The sequence below is a fragment of the Schistocerca cancellata genome, chromosome 8 (genome assembly GCF_023864275.1).
Source record: "Schistocerca cancellata isolate TAMUIC-IGC-003103 chromosome 8, iqSchCanc2.1, whole genome shotgun sequence".
Lineage (NCBI taxonomy): Eukaryota > Metazoa > Arthropoda > Insecta > Orthoptera > Acrididae > Schistocerca > Schistocerca cancellata.
The window spans coordinates 504,091,550-504,109,663 of record NC_064633.1 but is presented as its reverse complement, the minus strand read 5'-3'; the positions used below and the strand labels follow the sequence as shown (position 1 = coordinate 504,109,663).

The 18,114-nt window shown below is 42.3% G+C and overlaps 1 protein-coding gene across 1 annotated transcript in view; it reads left to right on the top strand.

The window, feature by feature from the left end:
* Positions 1-18,114, top strand: part of LOC126095650 (zwei Ig domain protein zig-8-like) — a 147,913-nt gene that overhangs the window by 25,175 nt on the left and 104,624 nt on the right. Inside the window, exon 3 of the mRNA XM_049910411.1 lies at positions 10,886-11,099. Coding sequence (XP_049766368.1) covers positions 10,886-11,099 — 214 coding nt within the window. The remainder of the gene's footprint in view (positions 1-10,885; positions 11,100-18,114) is intronic.

The following is an 18,114-nucleotide window of genomic DNA, read 5'->3' as shown; positions in this document are numbered from 1 at the left end:
AACGTTTGGCCAGTAATCGGGCCCCTTAGAAACATGGTTGCCAAGGAGGGTAAGGAAACCAGTGTTCACTCTGTGTGCATCCCAGGGAGAGTTAATCCGGATATAGAAAGGCTGCTTCCAGATGCCATGAAGAATACAGGGTGCAGCCAACTGCAGGTGGCGGCTCATGTTGGTGCCAATGGCATGTGTAGCGTTAGTTCAGAGGAGATTCTCTCTGTTTTTGGTCGGATAGCGGAAATAGTGAGGACTGCTTGCGAGATTAAGGTGGAGCCCATCATCTGCAGCATCGTCCTTTGGTCTACAGCCGAGTCGAGGGTCTGAATCAGAAGCTCGGGCGGTTCTGTGACCGTATAGGATGCAGATTCCTTGACTTGTACCATCGAGTGGTGGGTTTCCGGGTTCCGCTTAATAGTTCAGGAGTCCATTACACACAGGATGCGGCTGCACGGGTAGCAGGGGCTGTGTGGATGTGACTGGTCTATTTTTTAAGTTACTGGGTATCAGGAAACCACAGAAAGAGCTTTCGTCTAAAAGGGGGGAGGTAAAACACAGTAAGGTAGATGCAAGAACGATCGGTATTGTAATTGTAAATTGTCGTAGCTGTGTTGGGAAAGAACCAGAGCTCCAAGTCATAATAGAAAGCACTGAACCTCAAATAGTTATAGGTACGGAAAGCTGGATAAAGCCGGAAATAAGTTCAGCTGAAATTGTTTCAAACGACCTAACAGTGTTCAGAAAGGAGTATTTATTGCCGTCAGAAGTAGTTTACCTTGTAGTGAAACTGAAGTAGATAGTTCCTACTAAATAGTATGGGTAGAGGTTATACCTGACAAACGTACTAAACTATTAATAGGATCGTTTTCTCGACGCCCCTCCTCCCGCCCCCCTCCCCGGTACACTTCGACACAGAAGATAGAGTTGCTGAACAGTTCATAGAAAACTTGAGTCTCGTTTCAAATTGGCACCCATATCATGCAATTATAGTCGTTGGTGACTTCAGTTTACCCTCGATATGCTGGAAAAATTATACCTTTAAAGTCAGCGGAAGGCATAAAACGTCTATACTGTGTGTTTTCTTAGAAAATTATTTTGCACAATTAGTTCATGAGCGAACTCGAAGCGCAAATAGTTGCGAAAGCATACTTGATCTCTCAGCAACAAATATTCCTGGACAAATGGGAGTATCATGAAGAATACAGGGATTAGTGACCACAAGGCAGTTGCTGATAATCTGAATACCGTAACACCTATAACCGTGAAAAAGAAGCGCAAAGTACATCTACTTAATAAAGCCGATAAAATTGTTATTAACGTCTTTTTAAGAGACAGTCTCCACTCCTTCTGAGCTGATCACGTAAGCGTAGAAAAGACGTGGAATGATTTCAGAGAGATAGTATCGACGGCAATTGAGAGATAAATTAGTGAGTGATGGTAATGATCCCCCATTCTACACAAAACGGGTCAGATCGCTATTGCAGAAGCAACAGAAACATGCCACATTTCAAAAGAACTCAAAATCCCGAAGATTCGCAAAGTTTTCCAGAAATTCGAAATATAGGGCGTACTTCAATGCGAGATGCTTTTAATAATTTCCACGACGAAACTCTGTCTCGGAATCTGTCAGAAATTGCAATGACATTCGGTTCATATATAATGCACACCAGCGGCAAGACTGCGTGGTAAAAACGGTGAGGTCACTGATGACAGTGCCACTAAAACAGAGTTATTAAATACGGTTTTCCCAAACTCCTTCACCAAAGAAGACGACGTAAATACTCCTGAATTACAATCAAGAACAACTTCCAAGACGAAAAAAATTGAAGTATATCTCCTCCGTTTAGCAAAGCAGATTAAATCACTTAATAAAGACGAGGCCTCCGCTCAAGATACTACACCAATTCGGTTCCATTTCAGAGTTTGCTGATATTATAGCTCCATATTTAGCGACTATATACAGCCGCTCGCTCACAGAAAGTTCCGTAACTGCTCAAGTCACACAAATACCCAAAAAGAGAACTAGGAATAATTCGCTGAATTACAGGCCCACATCACCAACGTCGATTTGCAGTAGGGTTTTGTAACATATACTGTGTTCGAACATTATGAATTACCTCGAAGAAAAGGATTTACTGACACATAGTCAGCACTAATTCAGAAAACATCATTCTTGTGAAACAGAACTAGCTCTTTATACACACGAAGTAGTGAGTGTTACCGTCAGCGAATGTGGAACTGATTTGAAATTTTTAGATTTCCAGAAGGTTTTCGAAGCCGTTCCTCACAATCGTCTTCCAACCAAACTGTCTATGGAATATCGCCTCAGTTGTGCGACTGGATTCGTGATTTCCTGTCAGAAAGGTCACAGTTCCTAATAATAGACGGAAAGTCATCGAGTAAAACAGAAGTAATATCCTGCGTGCCCCAAGGAAACTTTATAGGCCCTCTAGTATACCTGATCTATATTAACGACGTAGGGGACAATATGAGTAGCCCTCATAGATTATTTGCTGATGATGCTGTCATTTACCGTCTTGTAATGTCATCAGATGACCAAAAGGAATTACAATTTGATTTGGATAAGATGTCTGTATGGTGCGGAAAGTGGCACTTGACCCTGAATAAAGAAAAGCGTGAAGTTATTCGCATGATTACTAAAGAAATCCTCTAAATTTCGTTTACGCGATAAGCCACACGAATCTGAATGCTGTAAATTCAACTAAATACCTAGGGATTTCAATTACAAATAACCTAAATTGGATCGATCACGTAGACAATGTTGTGGGTATAGCCAACCAAAGACAGCGATTCATTGGCAGAACATTTAGAAGCTGGAGCAGGTCTACTAAAGAGACTGCTTACACCACGCATGTCCGCTCTATTCTGGAGTATTGCTGTGCGGTATGGGATTCGCATCAGGTGGGACTGACGGATGACATTGGAAAAATTCAAAGAAGGGCGGCTTGTTTTGTATTATCGCGAAATTGGAGAGATAGTGCCACAGGCATGATACGTGATTTGCAGTGGCAGTTGTTATAACAAAGGCGTTTTTCGTTGTGATGGGGTCTTCTCTTGAACTTTATATCACCATTTTTCTCCTCCGATTGCGATAACATTCTGTTGGCACCCACCTATATAAGGAGAAATGATCATCACTATAAACTAAGAGAAATCAGGGCTCGCACAGAGAAATTTTAGTGCTCGTTTTTCCCGCGCACCGTTCGAGAGTGGAATGGTAGAAAGACAGCTTGAATGTGGTTCACTGAATCCTCTGCCAGGCACTTTATTGTGAACAGCAGAGTAATCACGTAGATGCAGATGCAGATACAGATTAGTAACGTCTCACAACTACGCAGGTTAACAGGTTACCTGCCAAATGGGGCTTTCCCCTGGGTCTGCAGCTCGATGCGTCGCGGTGCAATGTTGTTACCGATACCTTACCAGATTGCTTGTAAAAGGGATTTCACGAATCACAACAGGCATACATTTTTAGGAAAACTCAATGATGCGTTTCTTCATTTACTAATCGATAGATATAACTCTGTTTGTTCTAATAAATTAATTTAATCATAAATAATTTCTACTAGAGCCGGCTTGTGTGGCTGAGCGGCTCTAGGCGCTTCAGTCTGGAACCGCGCAGCCGCTACGGTCGCAGGTTCGAACCCTGCCTCGCGCATGGATGTGCGTGATGTCCTTAGGTTAGTTAGGTTTAAGTAGTTCTAAGTTCTAGGGGACTGATGACCTCAGAAGTTAAGTCCCATAGTGCTCAGAGCCATTTGAACCATTTGAACCAATTAGTACTTAATTAACATGAAATTCACTAAAACTTTATGCAAATAGACGTGGTTTTTAAAATTACACATCCTCTCAAATGTCATATAAGCGAAATAATGTGGCCAGTGGTGAATGAAAAATATATTTAAAATTATGTCTTAGATGGAGTGGAATCGCCGCCTCAAGGGCGCTTGTTATACGTTTCTCGAACACCTGCTACTTTCTTTTATTTGTCTCAATTGCATTCGTTTTTCTTCGTTAGATTAGTTCAGGGTGGATGTCCCATGACACCAGTGGGAGTTCATTGTTGATCCTTTCACTCATTCTATTTTATTACAGAGGGCAGGTAAACGTCTGACCGAAAACGCCAAGCTACCGTGCCGAAGACCACTCGACCGCGATCAACTCTAACGTTCATTATCTACGCACAGATACATCAGTTACATAGTAGAGATTCTCTCAGAATTGCAGATGTAATGCACCTGACTACTTGAACATTTTGTTGGTTTCGAGGCCTACTAAAGATGAACAAAGTTTGGAGCAAATATGTGACAATAACGTCTTGGCCTCCTCTAATGAGACTCTTGCTCCCTGGCCACTGATTGCATGAGCCACACTGCACTCGTGGCATATCGATTGCTAGAGACGTTCCTGGCATGGCTCAGTGGACTTTAAGACTGAAGAATGGCATTTGTTACGTGTTCGTAAACTACCACATGGATTTCTGTGTCACTGAACACAAATACTTACATAATTTATTAACTTGCGTGCGACTAACATAAACTCATTATAATAAGGGTTTTCTGATTGAAATGGATTTGTGAGAATATTAGGGGCAAGGTTGCTCGTCCATAGTTGGTGGGTTACTAACAATGATACAGAGGAAGGCGAGCAGTTACACCAGTTGATACACGGCCGGATTGCAGAGCGATGGAAATCTTTAGGCAACAAAATGGGAGCATCGTGGAGCACATGTGTTTCTTTCCAGATACGAGTTAGAACTGGCTCATAGAATAAGGCGTAAAATGAGAACAGAAACGATGAGAAAAAAGTAAGTAGCCTGTATATCATCGTTTTCGTCATAACTATTAATACATTTATACCTTCATAGAAAAATGTTTGTCGTTACTTAAGTAATTATTACACTCCTGGAAATGGAAAAAAGAACACATTGACACTGGTGTGTCAGACCCACCATACTTGCTCCGGACACTGCGAGAGGGCTGTACAAGCAATGATCACACGCACGGCACAGCGGACACACCAGGAACCGCGGTGTTGGCCGTCGAATGGCGCTAGCTGCGCAGCATTTGTGCACCGCCGCCGTCAGTGTCAGCCAGTTTGCTGTGGCATACGGAGCTCCATCGCAGTCTTTAACACTGGTAGCATGCCGCGACAGCGTGGACGTGAACCGTATGTGCAGTTGACGGACTTTGAGCGAGGGTGTAACGTGGGCATGCGGGAGGCCGGGTCGACGTACGGCCGAATTGCTCAACACGTGGGGCGTGAGGTCTCCACAGTACATCGATGTTGTCGCCAGTGGTCGGCGGAAGGTGCACATGCCCGTCGACCTGGGACCGGACCGCAGCGACGCACGGATGCACGCCAAGACCGTAGGATCCTACGCAGTGCCGTAGGGGACCGCACCGCCACTTCCCAGCAAATTAGGGACACTGTTGCTCCTGGGGTATCGGCGAGGACCATTCGCAACCGTCTCCATGAAGCTGGGCTACGGTCCCGCTCACCGTTAGGCCGTCTTCCGCTCACGCCCCAACATCGTGCAGCCCGCCTCCAGTGGTGTCGCGACAGGCGTGAATGGAGGGACGAATGGAGACGTGTCGTCTTCAGCGATGAGAGTCGCTTCTGCCTTGGTGCCAATGATGGTCGTATGCGTGTTTGGCGCCGTGCAGGTGAACGCCACAATCAGGACTGCATACGACCGAGGCACTTAGGGCCAACACCCGGCATCATGGTGTGGGAAGCGATCTCCTACACTGGCCGTACACCACTGCTGATCGTCGAGGGGACACTGAATAGTGCACGGTACATCCAAACCGTCATCGAACCCATCGTTCTACCATTCCTAGACCGGCAAGGGAACTTGCTGTTCCAACAGGACAATGCACGTCCGCATGTATCCCGTGCCACCCAACGTGCTCTAGAAGGTGTAAGTCAACTACCCTGGCCAGCAAGATCTCCGGATCTGTCCCCCATTGAGCATGTTTGGGACTGGATGAAGCGTCGTCTCACGCGGTCTGCACGTCCAGCACGAACGCTGGTCCAACTAAGGCGCCAGGTGGAAATGGCATGGCAAGCCGTTCCACAGGACTACATCCAGCATCTCTATGATCGTCTCCATGGGAGAATAGCAGCCTGCATTGCTGCGAAAGGTGGATATACACTGTACTAGTGCCGACATTGTGCATGCTCTGTTGCCTGTGTCTATGTGCCTGTGGTTCTGTCAGTGTGATCATGTGATGTATCTGACCCCAGGAATGTGTCAATAAAGTTTCCCCTTCCTGGGACAATGAATTCACGGTGTTCTTATTTCAATTTCCAGGAGTGTATATTAGTCAGGAGTGCACTGCCTCGTCCGAAGCAAATTGACGGCCACGAATGTATTTCTTCAGGGTTCTAAGAAATGGAATAGAATGGGGAGACGTCAGAACTGTACTGAAGATGTGTAAAGGCTTCCTACGGAAACTTCTTTAGCGCAGTCGAAACAACTTTGTCAACATGTGGATCCGCTCCAAAATAAGATTTGAAGAATCACGGCTCTCAATTTAGCTTCTGTGTGCCCTGATAACTTTAAAAAAGACTACTTCCTAAACCCAAGGCATATATAGGCAAAGAGGATCTGACATCCACGAACTAAAATGACAGGTTAATCACTGTTTGAAAGCTACACAAACGACAAAATGATACAAGAAGCTACAGTGGAGGGGAGGGTGTTACCAGCCTCTGATTGTCTGATATAAACGTCCGCTTTGGACGCCACTTTGGAGATGATAACACCAGAAGCTGACACTTCTTCTTGAATGTGCGACAATTCACCACCGACACTGGCGAGCTGTCTGACGTGATTGAGTTTAGTGGTGCACAATGTAGCTCTATGAATTACCTTTTACCATTTTTTCTTTTATTTTATTATTTCTTTCGTTCAATAATCGATCATCTGACTGGTTTGATGCGACCCGCCATTAATCCGTCTCCCGTACCATCCTGTGCGTTTCAGAGTAGCATTTGCCGCCTTCATCATCAGCTATTGACTGGATGTATTCCAACGTCTGTCTCCCCTACATCTTTTACTCTGAGCAGTTCCCTTTCGAACCAAGGGGGTTATTCCATGCTGCATTAACATATATCCCCTGTCATCCTTCTCCTTCCCATCACTGTTTTCCGTAAGTTCGTTTCTTCGCCGATTCTGCGAGGAACCTCTTCTTCCTTATCTTACCATTCCGCCTGCGTTTCAACATTCCTCTATAGAACCACTTCTCAAACGCTTCGATTCTCTTCTGTTACGGTTTTTCCACTATCCGTGATTCACTACCGTACAACGTTGTGCTGCAAACGTCCATTCTTAGAAATTTCTCCATCGTATTAATGCCTATGTGTGACTTCTCTTGACCGGAAACGCCCCCTTTGCCTGTAATAGGCTTCTTTTTATGTCATCCCAGCTTCGTCGTCACGGGTTGTCTCACATCAAAAGTGGCAGAATTCCTTAACTTCCTTACACACGAGTGCGTCTTGCGGCTCAGCAACGTGTGGTGGTAGCTTGTCCGCTTGGAAGCCGAGGTACGCAGGTAGGTTGCATGCTTTTTTTCTTATCATGTGCATGCGAGTGATTCCATTAACACCTGTTTTCGCGTTGGGCTCTTCTACTTATATGTGAGAAAGGGTACAGCAACAAACCCAGGTTAAACGCACTTGTAGACTGTTCATTCCACTGTTTCATTTTCACTGAGGATAGCAAAGTCATGAGCGAATCTTACCATTGGTACCCTTTCACCTTGAATTTTAATCCCACTCTGCTACCTTTCTTTTATTTCCGTCATTGCTTCTTCGATGTATTGACAGAACAGTAGGGGCGACAGGCTTCCTCTTTGTCGTAACCCTTTTTAGCCAGAGCTTCGTTTTTGGCCTTCTGATATTATACATGCCTCTTGATTCTTGTACGTATTGTTTATCACTCACACCTTCCTGCAGCTTACCCTTACTTCTACATTTCTCAGCATTCCAAACATCTAGCACCATTTCAAAATGTCTAAACGCTTCTTCTAGACCGACAATTGCTATGAGTGTATTGTGAGTTTTCTTCAGTCTTGCTTCCTTTATCAAGCGCAAAGAAAAACTGCCTCGCTGGTCCCTTCACCTTTCCAAAACCCAGAGTGTCATCTAACTGATACTCAATTTTCTATCCAATTCTTCTGCAAATTATTCTGATGATTACGCTGACGGAATTTAGTTGGTGGGGCGCTGGACTGAACGGTTATCAGCGCCCTTACAAATTCTCAATGTTTTCACAGTCTAGTCATGCCACTTTTCCTGAATGATAATGAAATTACGAGGACAACATAAAAAAACCGACCGAACCGGGAGTCAAATCCGAGAAACCGTGATCCTGAGGCAAATTATTCGGGTCAGCAACTTGGATGCATGAGATGTTATATGACTGTGCGATAGTTTCGAACCTGTCTTCCCTTTCTATCTTCAGAATTGTAAGATGATATTTTATCCCAAAATGTGAAGGTACGTCGCCAGTCTCAAACACACCAATTTGAACAGTCGTTTGTTGCTACTTCCCCAATGGTATTCGAAATTGCAAGGGAATATTTTCTATCGCATCTGGATTATTTGCGCTTAAATCTTAGGGAGCTCCTTTAAACTCTGACACTAGTACTGGATGCCTTGTGTCATCCCTAACACGTCTTCTATTTCTTGTAACACGTCATCAGACAAGTCTTCCCCATCATAGGGCCCTCCAGTGTATTCTGGCGACCTATCTGCTCTCTATTCGGCATTTAACAGTGGAATAATTATTTAAATATTTATATTACCACACTTCCTTTTAATTTCACCGAAGACTGTTTTGTCTTTTCAATATAGTGAATCAGCCTTCTAAACGATCTTTTCTTTTTTATTTCTACACAGCTTACCTGCAATCATTTCGTCTTAGCTCTCCTGGATTTCTATTTATTTCACTTGTAAGGAATTTATATTGCTGTATTCCCTCTTTGTCTCAATATTTTTGTGCTTCCTACTTAATTTCATACTGACTTTTCCGTACTACACTGTGAAATTTCCGTCTGCTTTTCATCATTATTGTATTATATCTGACTCTAAACATACTACAGGGTTTCGGAATCTCTGTCTGACCAAAATATAATGCAACTGGAATTTTCTCTTGGCTCCAAATCTTTTCCATTTATACCATCTACAGTTGCGATCCTTGAAGAACATATCACCTAGGTCGCACTCTTCCGAAACACTTTCTTTTACTCCTTCCCCTAGGGCCGCATGCCAAACCCTTATGGCTGTCTACTTTTAAATACAGAATTACCCGTTGAATAACCTCACATACTTTATTTGCCCTTCATCTGCTTTGGACTTTTGCATGCACATCTGAATTATCAGTGTCAGCATTGGTTTTTTGTCGAATATAAAGAGAACAACTCTATCACTGAACTGTTCATAGTTGCGCATTCTCTGCCATAATTTCTTATTTACAACGAATCCTGCTCCAGTTCTGCTGCTGTTGATGTTACCCTACAGTCTTCTGATCGGAAATCCTTGTCTACTTTCCATTTCACCTTACTGAAACTCACAATAAGTAGAGCGAGCTCTGAAATTGACATATTAGGTTTTCCATCATCCCTACCACATTCAGACTTCTTACATTCCACACCCTGATTCGTAGAACGTTGGTTATTCAATCTTTATGTCGTTGGTCATCTGCCCCTTGGCAGCCCTCTGCAGGGTATCTGAATGGGGAATTAACCTGGAATCTTCAGCCAGTGGATAGATCATCATGACACACGCTTACAGGCCAGATGTCCTGAGCATACACATTACGTGTCTTTAATGGGGTAATATCCATTGCCTTCTGCATCTTCATGCCGTTGATCATTGCTGGTATTTTCGCATTTTCGGGGTAATTTCCAACGCCAAGGGTAATAGAGTGCCTAGAATCTCTGTCCTTACTATTTCTCCGGGAACAATTGGTGGCCTAGAGAATTTAGTGAAACAATTAATGCAAGATATAAATAGGGTTTCCTAAAAGTTAGTCAATAATGTATTGTACGTGGAGTGTGACAAGTGTGATGAAAGACAGTCTTATCCTGACTTTGCGCTGTTTATTCTTGGTTGGGAACCCGCTGATGAGATTGGAGTATTTATTAGTTTTCGCAGTTGTTCCATATGCTGCATGCAGAGTGTTGAATGTATCCTTTGTGTGACAGAGCACAGAGGTGAGGGCGTCGGGGACTCGAAGAAGTGTAATTGGGAATGTGGGTGGGTGGGGGGGGGGGTTGTGCTTGGGCAATACGAAGCAGTTTCCAATCTGATGGATTTAGCAAGTTATGGAATCTTCGTGCACAAACACGACATGACAATGGGTTTCTCCTCCTCCTCCTCCTTGTTCTTCTTCTGCCAGTCCAGAAGTAGGCCTCATGTCCTGTTCTGGTCACACCATCTCTTCTTGGAGCTCCCACAGTTCTCATTCCAACAGGATTATGTTCCATTGCTCGTCGAGGAATATTTTGAGGTGACATATGCAAAATGTGATCTTTCCAATGCTATTTTGCATAATTACTTTGTAGTTAATGACAATACCGCCAGTTCTTTTCTTATTGCTTCGTTTCTTATCCTTTCTACTCTTTTGCAGCGCTTCATTGATCTAAGGAATGTCATTTCTGAAGATTTAAGTAGTCTTAGGCCTTTTTCAAAGACATGGCACTATCCACAGTACTGTTTGGTCAATGAGTTTTAAAACAACCTCTATAATGACAATAGGTAGTACCATTGTTGTTTTGTAATACTTTGTGTAGCGGCCACCTAGCTTATTTCGGGTGTTTCGACGACGAGTGGTGTACAGGTGTGGTGACGTGACGTGCAGGTGGCGTGGCTGCGGCTGCTGTCGGACCGCGTGAGCCTGCTGACGGTGGGCGACAGCGCGTACAGCGCCGACCCGCGGCTGTCGGTGCGCTTCCAGTACCCCAACAACTGGCGGCTGGCCATCGAGCCGGTGCGGCGCCAGGACGAGGGCGCCTACCTGTGCCAGGTGGCCACGCACCCGCCGCGACTCCTCGCCGTCAACCTCACCGTCATCGGTAAGCAACAAGTACTCTCTTCATCCTCAATCGCTGCAATACCTAAAATCTTCCAGCTTGTTCTCATCTGCAGCAGCCCGACACTGCGCAACACTTAGTGTGTTCTCAGCTGTGAATAAAATATTTTCAATTTTTAAACTACGACAATACGAGGTGCATTCAAGTTCTAAGGCCTCCGATTTTTTTTCTCCGGACTGGAAAGAGATAGAAACATGCGCATTGTTTTAACCCTGCTGTTCTGTTCGGGTCTATATGACCCGAAACGAATATGAACGTTATTTTACATTATGTAAATACCAATATATATTTATGAAACTTTGTGACTTTGTCTGAAAATGGATGAGCAGCATGTGTTTTAAAAGGTTTTAAAAAAGTTTAAGAAGTTTGGGCTTCAACTGTAATAGTTGCATATGTAATGTTCGGGTCATAATGACCCGACACAAATATGTTTAGTGTAACTCGTATTTATTTCTAAAATCTGGAAATGGCGAAAATTATTTTTGTTGTGTTGTGTGGGAATAGTGACTGCATCATTCCAACTTACTCTCAACAATCACCTAAAGCTCCATGCGTTCACAACAATGGGCTTGTTTGTTGCTTTCCCCAGGAAATAATAATTGGCAGTTCTCAATAATTGGAATGCTTTGTTTCTGCCCAGTTTGACTTGTGACACCATGGCGATGAGACCATTGAATGATCGTGAGTTGGAAGAAATAGTAAATGCCTCACCAGATGAAGGATCACTTTCTGAGTTTGAAGATCACATCAGCAATGCATCTGAAAGCGAGTGTTCCGATGACAGTTACGACAGTCCACAGCCCATACAAAATAGTGTAGAGACTTTTCTTTCTAAAAATGGGAATATAGAATGGCAGTTGCATCCACCAGCACAACATGGTCGCCTACCAGCTTCGAACATCATCAAGAGTACCCCAGGAGTTACCAGGTATGCAGTCAGCAGAATATCTGATGTAAAATGTTCATTTGAAGCAGTATTTCACACAGCGCTTCAAAATGAAATAATAGAGATGACAAATATTGAAGGGCAGCGAGTTTATGGTGAACAGTGGACAGATATTGATGGTTCTGTTTTCCATGCATACTTAGGACTCTTACTCCTAGCGGGTGTATATCGATCTCATGGGGAGTCTACAAAAAGTTTGTGGGATAAAGATACTGGGCGAAACATATTTCGAGCAACCATGTCTCATGAAACATTCTGTAAGATATCACGTGTCCTGCGATTTGACAAGAAATCTACTAGAGAGGAAAGACGACGTACTGACAAACTTGCCGCAATTCGTAGTATTTGGGAGAAGTGGGTAGAGGTCCTTCCTCAACTGTATAATCCAGGAGAAAATGTTACTGTTGACGAGCAGTTAGTAGCATTTAGAGGTCGCTGTCCATTCAAGCAGTATATCCCAAGTAAACCGGCAAAATATGGGATCAAAATATGGACCATGTGTGACAGCAAAACTTCATACGTACTGAAAGCCCAAATTTATACAGGAAAGGTGAGTGGAGCGGCACCAGAAAGAAATCAGGGAATGAGGGTGGTATCTGATCTCACTTCTGAGTTACGTGGTCAGAATATCACGTGTGACAACTTTTTTACGTCGTACAATTTGGGGCAGCTGCTTCTGAAAAGGAAATTGACTATGTTGGGAACTATACGGAAAAATAAGCCGGAGCTTCCACACAAAATGACCAACAAGGAGGTACACAGCTCTTCATTTTACTTCACAAATGACACTACTGTGGTTAATTATATTCCTAAGAGACACAAGAATGTTGTACTTATGAGCACTCTCCACCATGATGCGGAAATCAGTGACAGGGCTGATAAGAAGCCAAAAATGATTTTGGACTATAATTCAACCAAAGGTGCTGTAGACACGCTTGATCAGTTATTAGGTACATATACATGCAAACGAAAAAGTAATAGGTGGCCAATGATAGTTTTCTACAATATTCTTGATGTTTCTGCTTATAATGCATACGTTTTGTGGATTTCGGTTGACCCTAATTGGAATGCAAGCAAATTGACTAGAAGGAGAATATTCTTGGAGGAACTTGGAAAGTCACTGATAAAAGAACATATTGCATCAAGAACGCATTTCCCAAGAACAGAAGATTCTTTGAGAATGGTCACAAGCATCCAAAACCCGAATGATGTGGGTGGTGTGTCAGAATCGGTAACAACAAGAAAATCTACAAAACGTGCACGCTGTAAGTTCTGTCCATCAAGTAATGACAATAAAACAAACATGGTGTGTGGAAAATGTAGTAAACATATTTGCAAGAAACATGTAACCTACTTGTGTCCACAGTGCAAGCAGTAAGAAAAGAACTGTAGTATTTTATAAGATGATTGTATTGAAAATTCTGTTGTTTCAAATTTATGTGAATACTTGTGCCTAAACTACAATCAGTAAGAAGAGAGGATTCTAAAGTTGTAGTGCTTTCTATGTTGGAATGTAATAAAAAAACTGTAGTGTGTTCTGTACTGTAGTGTGCTCTAAGATGAATATCTGTAATGACAACTGTCTGTTGTTAGAAAATGTCAATACTTACGTCTAAACTGTCAACAATAAGAATAGAAGTATGGAAAAACTGTAGTGCTTTCTAAGTTGAATGCCTGTAATGGAAACTGTCTGTTGTTTCAAATTTATGTGCATATTTAAATGAAAAATATCCCTCAATAAAGTTGTATGCATTGTTATTATTATTATTATTACCATTATTATTATTATTATTATTATTATTATTATTACTAACAAGGTACTGGAATAGAACAACAATGTCGATAGCTAAAACTGTACCAAAATTTATGTTTCTAAAGCATTTTGATATGTCGGGTCATATTGACCCGAACAGTATATATGTCAAGTAAAAGTGAACAGAACAGCAGGGTTAAAATGAGGCCGCGTTCATTGTCAATACGTCCCAGAGATAGCAGCACCGTGCGGCAGATGGAATTTTACCGCCAGCGGCGAGAATGAGAACTGCTTTAAATACTTAAAATGGCGACGTTCTCCTTACTTGAACAGCGTGCAATCATTCGTTTTCTGAATTTGCATGATGTGAAACTAATTGAAATTCATCGACAAAATATTGTTCAAATGTGTCTGAGCACTGTGGGACTTAACATCTATGGTCATCAGTCCCCTAGAACTTAGAACTACTTAAACCTAACTAACCTAAGGACATCACACAACACCCAGTCATCACAAGGCAGAGAAAATTCCTGACCCCACCGGGAATCGAACCCGGGAATCCGGGCGTGGGAAGCGAGAACGCTACCGCACGACCACGAGCTGCAGACGCAGTAGTCCAAAAAACTTGTCGTTTGTCATGGTAAGTGTTGTGAAAGGGACACCTCATCTAGCATTACTTTTCTTCAACGGTAGTTGTCGTTACTGGTATTATTTTTCGAATGTTGGACAGGTCAGTATTATCGCAGCTGCTTTTCTGAAAACTCTTATATAATTTAATGCAGAGTATATTTTATGAAAATGAATTACTATATTTTCGATGCTACAATCGACAAGTACTAGCTCTGAATGTAGAGTGAAAATTATTTTCTTAGAAATGTTTCGAAATCCGAATTATTTGGCACACTTAAAATTTCTATTATTAATTACGCAATCAAGTACTGTTTACTATCTTTATTTCTGATTCATTTATGAAATAATAATCTAAATTAACAAAAATTCATTTGTCAAAAAAAACTATAAACCCTTTGGAATATGGTTATTACCGCAGAATGAAGTAGTTGTTGGCATGCCTCCAATGTGATCGGATGTATCTTTGTATTGTCAGCGAAATATAAAATTTTGCCTTTATTAATGTGAAAATTCAAAAGATTGTCCGATACACTAAAATCTGACAAAATATATCAACGTAAGAACAAAAATTCTCCAACAACTATTTATTTAGATCAATTCAACCTTGAGGAAACACATGAGAATTTCAGTTTCAAGAATCACATCCATAGACAAGAAGAACTGGAGTGAACTCTACACGAGAAGCTCAGTAAACAACAAAGTTTATTGTAGTCCTTGTTTCTCTCAACTCTTTCATAATGACTTTGTTCATTGTGGACAATAACTTTAATTAGGAAGGAGAGGAGGGGGGCATACACTGCCCTACATTGATTTCTTAGCTCACCTAGCTTCCATAGAGCTTTTTGTTTCCTAAATTATGGCCCCCTTTCATTTCTTGCAATCTTCAACCATATCACATTCTAGATGCTTTTAGTTTCTTTTCCCCTGAATGTTCCGAAGTTCTGCTCTTGATGTGCATACGGTGGTGTGTCCATACGTACAGGTTAAAGGAATTCTTCATGATTTTTAGTGTCAATACATGACAGAAGAATTGCAATTCCAGAGAAGACAGATGCTGAAAGGTGTCAGTTTTACTCAATCATAATTTTGAAAACCTCACTTGGAAAATACCGAAAAAATAATTTTTAGATGGTTGGAATGACTGGTATGAGCCGACCTGCAGGATCATAGCTCCAGAGAAACATCAGAACTCAAGGGGCAATACATACCCTACGACTGATATTAGACTGAAAAGAAAATACTTTCGTTTACAGGATATTTTCTCCCAACATATGAAGATAGCAAAGATAAATTGTAGAGTGCAAAAAGTAATCTACGGCTTGTGCTTTAACAGTTGTAGAACATAAAATAGAAGGAGTAGTTAAGAAGTGAAATAGGCATAGTTGCATCTTAATCCTAATCAGTATATCGAGCAAGCAAAACAAGAAATCAAGGTCCTGTTGGTATAGCAGCACGTTCAGCACGCTAGCTTGCGGGAGGAGAAGATGACATAGACGAGCTCAAATCCGCGTGATGGATTAACGACCGTGGGAGTTATGTCTTTTTATAGTTCATTTAAGTTCTTTTTAGGGAAAGGCTAGGCTGCAACCCAATTTTCACCTCACAAAATAGAACAAAATCTGTTAAAATAGTGTTACACACTAATGAAAATTCACACGATTCACAGACAAATTGCACATACAACGTCCCTCGCCTATTTCACTGATGCCTGCGGTGACAGGAATTGCATCCGAACCGAAAGTGATATACAATAAAGTTGCAAAATTCCTGAGCACAGTGGATCCCACAGTAGACAGGATTCAGCTCAGCAGAAGAAAAAGAAATAAAATAAACCAATAAAATATTTAGAAAGGGAATTAAACTTCACGGAGAAAAAACAAAAATTTTGAGGTGAGTATATGAAACCGTAATTCTGATACAGGTGTCAAAGGGCTTAGAAGATCAATTGAACGAGGTGGATAGTGTTTTGGAAAAAGATTATGAGGTACCTATCAAGAAAAGTAAATAAAGAGTACACTCTGAGCGGATGTTCGGCTTGGCAATGACTGATGGAGTTGCGATCTCTTCCTGAGAGGTGTCGTGCCAAATTCTGTCCCATTGACAGGTTAGATCGTCAAAATTCCCGAGCTGGTTGGAGGGTCCTACCAATAATGGCCCAGACGGAGGAGAGATCTGAAGACGTTGTTGGCTATCGCAGAGTCTGGCAAGTACGAAGAGAAGCAGTAGAAACTCTTTCCATGTGGGTGGGAGAGCATTTTGTTGCTGAAATGTAAGGCCAGAATTGTTTGCCTTGAGGGGCAACAAAACTGGGAATAGAATATATGTCGTCGACGTACCTCTGTGCTGCAAGTGTGAGGCGCATGTCAGTCAGAGGGGTCCTACTATGAAAAGGAATGGTACATCAGACCACCGCTCCTGACTGTTCCGCTTATGGCGGGCGACAGTCACATGTGCATCCCACCGCTGTCTGGGGCGTTCCAAACGTCCTCTGACACGTCTTCGCCGGTCATCGGGCTCATTTCGCAGAGGAAATATCACTGAAGACATTTCTGTTTCAGTCAATGAGATTATAAATCGAACATGTGTCTGTAATGGTGAGGTACCAATGCGACTGAAGCCAGCCATATGGCCCCACAACTAAGAGTGATGGTCTGGGGTGCCACTTGTTTCCATGGCATAACACCCTTGGTTGTCATCCGCAGCACCCTTATAGTACAGCACTACATCAACGCCCAGGTTTGTTGCCCTTCACAACAAGCAATCCTTAGTTCACATTTCAACAAGATAATGCGCGAACCCCATATGGCGAGAGTTTCTACAGCTCCTCTTCGTGCTTGCCAAACCCTACGTTGGTCAGCGATATCGCTGGATCTATCTCCAAATTTAGAACGTTTGGATCATTATGGGCAAGGCCCTGCAAATATCTCGGGATTTTGACGATCTAACGTGGCAGTTGGACAGAATTTCGTGCGATATCTGTTAGGAGGACTCAAAGAACTCTACCACTCATCGCCAAGCCGAATAACTGCTTGCACAATGGTCTCAAGTGGACCAGAGCATTGTTCATTTGCTTACTTTCTGAAGCTCTCTCTCTTGAAGAGCCGTTTGTTTCCCTTGGAGTATAACTGAACTGTATTAATTGAATGCTAGGGAATAGATTACAAAGTAGGACACAAAACGAGTAGATGGTTTACTTTAGTCGAGGTTTCAAGTTAACTGACAACGTTAGAAGTACTGAATATGTAAAATGTAATCTGACAACAGCAGCAAAACAGTCTCTGTAGGAAGAGCAACGCGCTAACTATTAACAACGAATATAAATTGAAGTGTCAGGAAATCCGTTTCGAAGGATCAAATTCTGTAAAACTGTCTTGACCGCAACATAAATTTATCCAAGCAGGCAACAGTTGACGTCCGTACTCTTACGGGTAAAGCTCAGTCCACCGCCACTAGCCGCCATCATGGTGCTTGCGATTTAATGAAGGTCTAAATTATATACCCGACTCGGATACAAGCCAAAATAAATTGCTGTTGTGATCGATATTAACACATTATACCTATAGCTGTTTGCATTCTATTGAGGGAACATTTTCTGCAATATTAAAAAGCTTTCTGATGGTTTTCATCTGGAGTCTAACATTTCATGAAAGTGAAGCGCGGACGACAAT